The 11703-nt window shown below is 43.4% G+C and overlaps 1 protein-coding gene across 1 annotated transcript; it reads left to right on the top strand.

The window, feature by feature from the left end:
• The first annotated feature begins 6575 nt into the window (after positions 1-6575).
• Positions 6576-10602, top strand: LOC134929223 (putative nuclease HARBI1). Its single transcript, XM_063924966.1, has 5 exons — positions 6576-6996; positions 7079-7451; positions 7755-7776; positions 8801-9326; positions 10464-10602. Exons 1-3 carry the CDS (start codon positions 6606-6608, stop codon positions 7756-7758), a joined length of 768 nt encoding a protein of 255 aa, XP_063781036.1. The 5' UTR covers positions 6576-6605; the 3' UTR covers positions 7759-7776; positions 8801-9326; positions 10464-10602.
• Positions 10603-11703: the final 1101 nt, after the last annotated feature.

The following is an 11703-nucleotide window of genomic DNA, read 5'->3' on the forward strand; positions in this document are numbered from 1 at the left end:
AGGTGTTTGTGTCGGCCACTTGGGTCGCTTAGCTTAGCCATCCAGCGACCTTGGTGCACCTCTTTTTTTCTTTGCATCATGTGCTGTTTGGGGACTATTTTTTAAATCTGCCATCCTGTCTGACACTGCAGTGCCACTCCTAGATGGACAAGGTGTTTGTGTCGGCCACTTGGATCGCTTAGCTTAGCCATCCAGCGACCTTGGTGCACCTCTTTTTTTCTTTGCATCATGTGCTGTTTGGGGACAATTTTTTGAAGTGCCATCCTGTCTGACAGTGCAGTGCCACTCCTAGATGGGCCAGGTGTTTGTGTCGGCCACTTGTGTCGCTTAGCTTAGCCATCCAGCGACCTTGGTGCACCTTTTTTTTTCTTTGCATCATGTGCTGTTTGGGGACAATTTTTTGAAGTGCCATCCTGTCTGACACTGCAGTGCCACTCCTAGATGGGCCAGGTGTTTGTGTCGGCCACTTGGGTCGCTTAGCTTAGCCATCCAGTGACCTTGGTGCACCTCTTTTTTTCTTTGCATCATGTGCTGTTTGGGGACTATTTTTTGAAATGCCATCCTGTCTGACACTGCAGTGCCACTCCTAGATGGGCCAGGTGTTTGTGTCGGCCACTTGGGTCGCTTAGCTTAGCCATCCAGCGACCTTGGTGCACATCTTTTTTTTTTCTTTGCATCATGTGCTGTTTGGGGACTATTTTTTAAATCAGCCATCCTGTCTGACACTGCAGTGCCACTCCCAGATGGGCCAGGTGTTTGTGTCGGCCACTTGGGTCGCTTAGCTTAGCCATCCAGCGACCTTGGTGCACCTCTTTTTTTCTTTGCATCATGTGCTGTTTGGGGACTATTTTTTAAATCTGCCATCCTGTCTGACACTGCAGTGCCACTCCTAGATGGGCCAGGTGTTTGTGTCGGCCACTTGGGTCGCTTAGCTTAGTCATCCAGCGACCTCGGTGCAAATTTTAGGACTAAAAATAATATTGTGAGGTGTGAGGTGTTCAGAATATACTGGAAATGAGTGGAAATTATGGTTATTGAGGTTAATAATACTATGGGATCAAAATGACCCCCAAATTCTATGATTTAAGCTGTTTTTGAGGGTTATTTGTAAAAAAAAAACGAATCCAAAACACACCCGAATCCGACAAAAAAATTTCAGGGAGGTTTTTCCAAAACGCGTCCGAATCCAAAACACGGCTGCGGAACCGAATCCAAAACCAAAACACAAAACCCGAAAAATTTCCGGAGCACATCACTATTAATAAGTGGATGATACTTTTATAATGGTAATGCACTATTGGAGATCATTTTTTATTCTGGATGATTTACAGTGCTTACAGACGCATTTTAAGAGAAGAGGGGACCCACGTGCAGCCTCCATCACGGGCCCCCTCCTCTCCGGCAGCTAGTAGACTCTGGCATAATATCAGAGTCTACTGCGCATGGCGCCCGCACCTTGAACCAAGGGACATCTCCAGTGCGCATTCCCAAATCACTTGGAAATAGCCATGGCGCCCATTTTCCAAGTGATTTGTGCCCACGCTGCAGGACCACTGCTGCGGGACTCCGGAGGGGTAAGTATACTATATGGGTGCAGTGTGTGTGGTGTGGGCCCCCCTGACCTAGGGGCCCATGTGCACTGCACACACTGCACCCATTATAGAATCACCTATGAGTCTTTATTTGGTCTTGTAAAGAATTCAGAATACTGACTGCATGACTATCAGAAAATACATGTGCTCTTAGAAAAATAAGTTACATGTAAATTTGGCTGTCAAAGATGTTCTACTTTAAGGTGGATTGTTGCTGAAGTCCATTTGCTGGTAAGGATTGCTACATGGAAGGGCTATCACACATTTAGGAATCAGGCCACCCCTAGTAACAATATAACCCCCCCCAACACACACACACACACACACACACACACACACACACACACACACACACACACACACACACACACACACACACACACACACTCCAGAAGCAGGAGAATGAGACATAGGGGTATATTTACTAAAATTCGTAATTTCCCGTTTGAGGTCAAAGTTCAATCACGAATGACAACTTTTTGAATTTAGTACGACTAATTTACTAAGCTGCCGTATTCTGCATTTTCGGATTTACCAATGTCGATGTCATTCGTTTTTTTAGGCAGTGTTTTACGTGAGTGACTTGTAAAACACTGCCGACTTTAATACAATGAATCTCGGCCGGATCTTAGAGATCCGTGCTGGGCTTCATTGTGCACCTTTGTAAAAAATTAAATCAGTGTTAAATTCAAAAAAAAATTGCGTGGGGTCCCCCCTCCTAAGCATAACCAGCCTCGGGCTCTTTGAGCCGGTCCTGGTTGCAAAAATATGGGAAAAAAATGATAGGGGTTCCCCCATATTTAAACAACCAGCACCGGGCTCTGCGCCTGGTCCTGGTTCCAAAAATACGGGGGACAAAAAGCGTAGGGGTCCCCCGTATTTCTGAAACCAGCACCGGGCTCCACTAGCCAGATACATAATGCCACAGCCGGGGGACACTTTTATATAGGTCCCGGCGGCCCTGGCATTACATAACCAACTAGTCACCCCTGGCCGGGGTACCCTGGAGGAGTGGGGACCCCTTCAATCAAGAGGTCCCCCCCCTCCAGCCACCCATGGACCAGGGGTGAAGCCCGAGGCTGTCCCCCCCATCCAAGGGCTGCGGCTTTTAAGTTTTGTTTTTTAAAAAGTATGTTAAGTGCATTCTTAAATGTTTTAAATACTACAAAATGCAAACAACTGAAATTAACCAAACTTATAAACTACATCAGCAACATCTAAACTACATAAAATGTTACCTTTGTATATCCCAAATATCAGGACCAACATAATGCAACATACACTTAACATAATTCTTTTATATATTTTTTGAATATCTGTCAAGGTTTAAATTTCTGTCCTGTTGCCCATAGTAATCCCAAACCTGAGTTGTGTCTTTTTTTGTAATATGGCAATTAAAGTGTGTTGCAAGTCAAACCTGTTGCATTTTTCAAGATGCATTTTTTTTTTTAATTAAATTTTTTTCCTTGTTCCCCAAGTGTCTATATGCTTTGCTAAACTTTCAAGGACTAAGATTAACATAATGCATTAACTTAAATAAAGGACACATTTTTTTTGGTAACAATAATTTATTACTACTGTAATATATTTCGATATCAAAACAACATGGCTACAGGTGAGTATCACAGGCAAAGATGGACCAAGCAGCAAGCAGATGACATTGACACAAATGACATAGCAGAACTCAGTACTAGGGAAACTCCAGCTTCTGACAAAATAATATTTTAAACTAAAAAAAATAATATGGTGTAAAGTAAACACCCTGCCAGACAAATATATTTGGGGAACTGAGAAAGATTCATGAGCCACCACACACACACAACAATACACAGCACACTAGGATGAGGAAGATGGCTCTGGTGTACTTGGAAAAAAGCTCACAGGCTACAAATATCTAAAAAAAAAAATAATACATTTCACTAAGAGGGAGTTAGCCATTCTGGCCACACAAGCCTACACCAAAAATACATAGAGACAACATGTAAAACATGGGTGCTGCCCATCTGGAGAGACATCACTTTCTTCTTTTTTTCCCCGCCTGATGCTGTTCTTCTTGGCTTGATCTGCGGAGCGACCTTCGTGGGCCCTGCCCAGTGGGATCTTCTTCCTGGGCAGGGGCAGGGGAGGGAGCCGATGTCTCTGCTCTCTGCCACTGTGGGCAAGGGAGACAGCGATGGCCTGGAGACTTTGCAAGATGTTATTTGCAAGGCTTTGGAATGAGGAGGCAAGTTGATCTTGTCCCTGCCTGATCTCTGCCAGACCTTGGCAGAGTTGAGTCACACCTTGCTCCACACTGGTTCTGTGCTCAGTGAGCCGGTCAGCTATCTGGCTTACCTCCCGGATCATCCTGTCCTGAAATGCATTTAGGCTCTCACCATACCTAGCAATTTCAAGCAGGATCTCCGGGATAGCAGAGGGTTGGGTGGGGGGGGCCAGTTGGAACCTGGATAGGTGGGATTTGGGGTCCCACACTACCCGAGCCACTAGGTCCCTCCACCTCAGCCTCAGCCACATAACCCTCCTGTGACTCGACCTGATCACCCCCCTGTGCTGTGTTATGTGCAAAGCAAATAGAAGAATGTGTGGGAAAAAGAGTAGACAAAAATAATATGAGAACCATGTATTTTTCAAAAAATACAAAATAAAATATGTGTGTAAACTTACCTGGCAAGTCATGTGCCGTCAGGATTTCAGGCAGGTCCGTGTCCATATGAGACACTCCTTGCCCCTCCTCATAACTCACAGAGTCCATCGCTATCTCCTCCAACTCTGTATACTCCACAGCGACAGCTGGTCCTCCACCTGTAGCCCTTGAGGCATTCCACTCCGCAGCCCTCTTGCCCTTCAGGCGGGATTTGAAGTCGGCCCAACTACATATGTTTAGAAAAATAGGGGCAAGGTAGAGTATTAATATTTTTGGTAATAATATATAGGACACATGTTCTGCTTTTGTTTGCTATACACAACATCACATGTAACTACCTTTTGAAGACTACTTAGCACAGATAATGGACTGCCAAGATGCACTTACCGTCGTCTAACTTCCTGTGATGTTCTGACGATAGAGCCGACTTCATTCACAAAATGAGTGATGTCCCTCCAGATGCGTTCTTTCGTAGCAGCACCCATGTTTTTTGGTCCTCTATGTATTTTTGACATGGCCTGCGTGACCAAAACACGCAACTCCCTCTTAGTGAATGCTGGCTGCCTTTTTTTACGTCTTGAAATAGCCTGTGAGCTTTGGTCCTGTTGCTCCTCACCATCTTCCTCATCACTAGCAGCTTCTGTATGTTGTTGTTGTGTGGCTAATGCTGAATCTCCCTCAGTTTGCCCAGTATGTGTGTCTGGAAGGGTAACCCCACTTAACTGTTGGGTATCAGAAGCTGGAATGTCTCTAGTACTGAGTCCTGCTTCTTCAGAATCCGCCTCTGCGGATTCCAGCATTCGCCGCTGCAATGCGATACGTCTTTGTGCCAATTCTGCCTGCTGCCGCTGCAAGCGGTCCATCTCTACTGCTAAAAACTCACGAGTAGCCATGTTGGTAATGACATGTTTGTACGCACAGGTGTGTAAGTTTTTATAGGTACGTGCGCAGCGTAAATTCACACAGGTGTAAATTATGCTAATAGTGTGACTGATTGTACTGCTTATTTAAGGGCCTGGTTTGCAAGCTGTGTGAGTGGGTGTATGATGAAAGTAGCTGGTGTGTTTTGTCAGAGAAGGTGGTCGTCTTTTGTACTTTGCAGAGTGAGTATTTTTTGCATTGTCAAACATACAGATATTAGTTTATTAGCTTATAGCATTTAGAGCGTAGTGTGTTTTTTTTTGCGAAGTTTCGTTTGTGAGTATTCCTACATTAGTCATTTGTAAAGGCAAGTATGTTTGGTGGTGCAATGGAGGTGGGTTTCTGTATTTAGGAGGATATATGTTTGTTATTTAAATGGATTAGTATGCCATATTTCTTTTTTTGGAACCTGTACTTTACAGTGTGTATGTAATATTTGTTATCAAGTTTTTTTGTGCTATTAGCCTCCTTGTGTGTCTCTTGTAGGTGTCAGTTATTTGGAGACAGTATCCTTATTTTGTTTGTGGGCAATTAGCCATTTTTATTTTTGGATTTATCTGCAGCAAGTGACTTGCCATTTATTGAGCAGGTAAGTACCCTATCCATGTGTGTCCTGGAGTATGTGTGTGTAAAAAGTGTGTATCTTATGTTTTTTGGCACATTAATGTTTTTTTAAAATATGTTTAAGGATGTTTCCAAGTTTTTATTATGCTCAAAGTAGGGCTGGTCTTGGCTGTAATACCTACTAAAGGGACCCCTTTTTTTAATATTTAGGATCTAATTATAAAACTCAGTTACATTATTCATACTTAGTTGTTATAATATATATTGTTGCTGTTATTATATGGGTATGTTTGTAATCTTTCAAACTTTTTTAATTGTGATGTTAACCTATGTTTGAAATACTTAGCTAATTTTTTTTTTCACTTTTGTTTCCAATTTTGTAATTTTATCCCGTCATTTATTCCTGAAGAAATGTCGTATGCTCCTGGAGTAAGTTAACACCCATACACTTTGACTTTGATTATGGATGACAATGTGTGTTTTGAATTTATGTTTTTTTTTAAATATTCTTACCTTCATTTTAAGTTGGTGATGTCGATTTTTGTGGCTGCTGAAGCCCTCCCACCCCAGCCCACGGAACCACTCCCACCCCAACCGCTGCCTGCCCTCCAACTGCAACCGGCTCCTCATCAACCAAGGCAACGGAGGCGTGCTAGGCCACCAATTTTCCGTACCCGTGTCCTCCTTTTTGGGATGCCTGATGATGTGGTTTTGCGAAGATACAGGCTGCCACCTCATCTAATCCTAGACACTCTCTCCATAATAGTGATCTTGAATCTTCAATTCGGTATCCTACAGCAATAACACCATTGACACAATTCCTTGCTGTGTTACATTTTGTTGCCACTGGTTCATACCAGCATGTGGTGGGAGATCTGGTTGGCATGTCGCAGGGCCAGTTCAGTAAGGTCCTACGGCGTGTCAGCCAGGCTTTCATCAAGCGTGTAAAGCAATTTATTGCTATGCCTTTGGATGTTGGTGCCCTAGATGTGGTGAAGCGGCAATTTGAGGAAGGTGGTAGTCGCTTCCCACATGTTATTGGGGTTGTGGATGGCACACATGTAGCTATTGTGCCACCAAGACATAATGAAGAAATTTATAGAAACAGGAAACTGTTTCATTCTCTGAATGTAATGGTTGTTTGTGGGCCATCCCTCCAGATCCTGTCCCTGAATGCGAAGTTCCCGGGGAACTCCCATGATGCCTATGTAATTAGACAATCAGGGATATGGCAGAGATTAAGATCGAGGCAAGGACAAGACATGTGGTTATTGGGTGAGTTTTTGTTAATTTTTATGAACCAAAATATTTTGCAAATATAATATTATACTTAAAAATTTTTTTTTTCCTCAAACAGGAGACCGTGGATATCCTTGCACCCCCTGGCTTATGACTCCTTACAGTAAGCCCTGGCCAGGACCACAGACGGCATTTAACTCCGCGCTTACTGCCACTAGACAGCTGGTGGAGCACACAATTGGTGTCCTTAAAGGACGTTTTCGTGTGCTCCACCGCACTGGTGGCGACATCATGTATTCGCCGGAGATGGCAAGTAAAATAGTGGTCCTGTGCGCTATCCTCCATAACATCGCTGTAAGGAGTCGCGTGGAGCTTCCTCAAACAGAGGAATTGCCTGATGAGGAGCCAGGGGTTGGGCGGAGATACGGTGGGGGGAGTGTTTCCCGGAGGGGCAATGAAGTAAGGGCACGCATTGTGCAAGAATATTTCAGGTATAGTTTATATTATTTTATACATTTTTAAGATAGAAAATCACTGTTTGTGTTTAGTTTGCTATGATGTCATTAAGGTAGCTATTGAAAGCTCATTGTGTAATTGTTTTGGTGTGTGTGAATATATTCTTATTTGTTTATGTAAATATTGTAACATGTTAACCTTACAATGTGTGTTTTTGCTTTCATTTTTTTTAATTTGGTACAAAATTTTAGACTTAAATTTTTAATTACCATTTCTGTTTTCTTGAAATTATCAAACAACATATGATACTAAATGTTGAACACTTTGTGACTGTGCAGCTGATTGCTCATTCAAAAAGTGGTGAGTACACTGTTTTTTTTTATTTTTATCATAAAAGTGTGTGTGTGTGTGTGTGTGTGTGTGTGTGTGTGTGTGTGTGTGTGTGTGTGTGTGTGTAATTGGTGCGTTTATTGTCATACACTTCCGCGACTGCGTATTACCGCTCTAGCGAACACCCCTCTACTCTTCACAGCACTGCAGCCAGCAATAAAGTTTTGTCAATGCACACATCAATAAAGTTTATTTAGATTCGACCAATCACATGCCAACACACACTATAAATATATGCCCAAATAAGGAAAACGCCATTGCCATGATGCGTGCAGCACCTTTTACCAGGCGGGAGCTCCGCGTACTGGTAGCGGTGATGGACCGCCGCGTAGGCCGCGTAGGGCGATTTATCCCAAATCGGGTTAAGCGCCAGACCTACGGGGAGGCCCGCCACCTACTGAGGACTCGCGTCCGCAGCAGGCGGACCATCATCCAACTGGAGAGGAGAGGACTCCTGAACTGTTGGCGGAGCTCCGCCAGCAAATACGCCAACTACGTGCACGCAGTAAGTTACATTACATAACACAGAGATTATTAGCATACACTGTGCAAATTTACACTGAGTGATAGTATGTAAATTGCCACACTGACTGAACTAGTTTAATAAATATGACAGTGTGTGTGGTTAGGGCAAGCAGTACTGACTGTAGCAAAGTGATTCTAAACAAGTGCATGTTGTCCTGAATTGCTACACAGGCTGGAAACTGTACCAAATAACTTGATCAGTGGTGTCAATATAATAAGGTGGGTTGAATAGAGATCTGGTGATGTTGCCTATACCAATCAATATGACTCAATGGAATAGATTCAGTAATGAGCTTCAAAAATGTTATGTATAATCAGATTGGTTGCTATGGACAACATCAACAGATTTACTTAAAAAAAATAAATTGTTAGCCCTGTGTCTTTTACATGGGACAGAACAGTGTAATTGTCAAATGGTGTTTATTAAATTTGACATGCAACATAAAATATAATACATATATCATTCTAGGACCACCACAACGGCAAGTTGCTGCAGGGAGGCAAGATCAGGCCCCTTCTCAGCCCCCTCCCCTTCTCAGTCCCCCTCCCCTTCCCAGTCCCCCTCAGCTTCCCAGTCCACCTCAGCTTCCCAGTCCACCTCAGCTTCCCAGTCCCCTTCTCAGCCCACCTCTCCTTCTCCTTCTGTGCCCCCTTCTCCTCCTTCCCAGTCCTCTTCTCCTTCTCCTTCCAACTCCCCTTCTCAGCCCCCCTCACCCTCTATTGGCCAAACACTCTCTCCGCCCCCCTCGCCCTCTCAATCAGACCCACCCTCTGAAATAACATCCCCAATCCCTCCTCCTTCCCCCATCCAGCCTCCTTCCCCATCCCTCCTCCTTCCCCAATCCCTCCTCCTTCCCCCATCCAGCCTCCTTCCCCCATCCAGCCTCCTTCCCCCATCCAGCCTCCTTCCCCAATCCAGCCGCCATCCCCACCCAGTGAATGGGTAGAAGAAGCCCCTGAAGAAATTAGTGGGGTTCATCATGTTGCAGAGGAAAGTAAGTGTTTTAACATTTTTTAAATAATGATTACCTACTTACACTTGCAATGTCAAAAAATGCACTGTTGTACTGTTGGAAATCTTGTACCAAGGAAAAATATTTGTGTTATTATTCATGTTCTACATGTTGCCTTGAAATTTTTGTTAGTGTCATTATATGTACAGTGTTTATGTGTGCAATGTTTTGTGTGTCCACTCTAGGTCGACACTCATTAGTTCGACAGGGTTGCCAGGACAACATGGTTTATATGTGCTCGGTTTTCAGGCTAACATTTATACCTGAGTGGAGTTTAGTATGTTGTTAGTCTTTTACACTTGTGCCTGTGTATTCATAATGTTTGCACTTTCTAATCACATGCTTCACTTTGTTAGCCTGCCTAACAACACAATGATTTGTGGTGTAAAAGTTAGACTCACAAAATGCTTATTGTATTTATCCAAACCTGTTTGACCTTATTTAGTAAGGTCGCCTTTCAGGGAGTGTGGGCATGCTAGGATATGTTGTCCTTCTGAAGATATTGATATGCAGTGTGATGATGCAGGGCCAAACACCCAAAAATTGAATTCTCTTCACTCCAGATGTGAATGAATGCCAACATGGTGTAACATTTACTAAGATGGTAGTTCTCTTTAACATTGGATGTTGCCCATAGCAACCAATAAGATTATACTTGTTTTTTTTTTTTTACCACTTCTATAAGATAATATGTATAATTTGATTGGTTGCTATGGTCAATGCCCCATCTTAAATAGATCTCCCTTAGTAGTAAATGTACCCCATGGTGTGGTATACTTTCTTTAAATAAACTAAAAAACATTGCTGAGCAGGCTTGTGTGTTGTTCTGCTACTGATTTATCCTTAAAACAGCCATGATGTAGTCACTTAGGCATTAAAGCAAGCCTGTCCAAACTGCGACCCTCCAGCTGCTGAGAAACTACACATCCCAGCATGCCCTGACACAGTTTCGCATTCTCTGACCCCAAAACTGTGTCAAGGCATGCTGGTATATGTAGTTTCACAACAGCTGGAGGTCCGCAGTTTGGACATGCCTGCATTAAAGTGTGCTTTGTGCCTTGTTTGTATAATAGGTAATGTGATGAATTTATTAATGTTTATTTTGCATCTTAATTTCAGATGTTGCGGTTGGAGATCCCACAAGTTTGGCCCAAATTCTGGGCAGCATGCGCCAGCAACTCCAAAATTTACTGGCAACAGTTGATGTAATGCAAAAATTGGTCTAACCCAAAAAAAAAATTACAAAAAACTTACAAAAAAAACAACAACAAAAAAATAAAAATTTATTATTCAAGATAATCGGGTGTTGTGTTTATTTATGCAATAAACGAACTGCAGATTGCCTAGCAGAAATTGGTTCACTTAAACATATCTGACATGTAACTTAAGAATGTGAATTTAAAATTTATACCGTAAAAAAAAAATAGTTAGGAGCTTATTGATTTTAAAAACATGTTAACACATTTATTCACACACTACACGTCTACAAAAAAAAAACACATCTATATTAAAAATAACTTATTTAGAATGTTAATGGCATCAGGGCCGGTTCAAGGGCGCTCTGCGCCCCGGGCAGGAAATGGGGCGTGGCCTAATACAGGGGGCGTGGTCAATTACGCCCCCTGTACATTAAAAGCGCCGCTTGAATGCTGAGCGGTGCGCGATGACGTCATCGCGCACCGCACAGCAAAAGGTCCTCTCCACGAAGGGAAACTAGACGCTATGAGTCTAGTTCCCTTCGTAGAGAGGACCTTTGCTGTGCGGTGCGCGATGACGTCATCGCGCACCGCTCAGCAAAGTTACTCTCCAGGAAGGGAAACTAGACGCATAGCGTCTAGTTCCCTTCAGGAGGCGGACGGGGACGGGGATGGGGACGGGGACGGCAGCGGAGGCGGACAGGGACACAGCGGGCAGCAGTGGCGGATCTTGCCACGGTGCGGCGCCCTCCGGATGGCGCCAGCGCCCTCCGGAAGGTGGCGCCCCGGGCAAAAGTCCTGCTTGCCCGTGGCAAGATCCGCCACTGAATGGCATATTATGCCTACAAAGTGTTCGACAGGTATTATTTGGAGACTTAATTGGTCATGACCATTAACAATCATTACACTAATTGAATTCGTAATTGAGGAAGGCTTGTGGAGCCTTATTTAACTTAAAAGTGAAAAAAAAACCCATTGCTGTGCATTTTTTAAACAAAAGCGTGTGCAATTTTAAGAAAAATGTGTAAATCTACTAAAAGTTAGTATTTTTACGATGAGGTTTGTGTTAATGCAATGGATTCGCATTACTGCAATGTCATTTGGCATACGCCCACTTTATGTAATACTGCGTTCGAATTAGCAAAAGTACGCTGGAGGCGGAT

The sequence above is a fragment of the Pseudophryne corroboree genome, chromosome 5 (assembly GCF_028390025.1).
Source record: "Pseudophryne corroboree isolate aPseCor3 chromosome 5, aPseCor3.hap2, whole genome shotgun sequence".
Taxonomy (NCBI): domain Eukaryota; kingdom Metazoa; phylum Chordata; class Amphibia; order Anura; family Myobatrachidae; genus Pseudophryne; species Pseudophryne corroboree.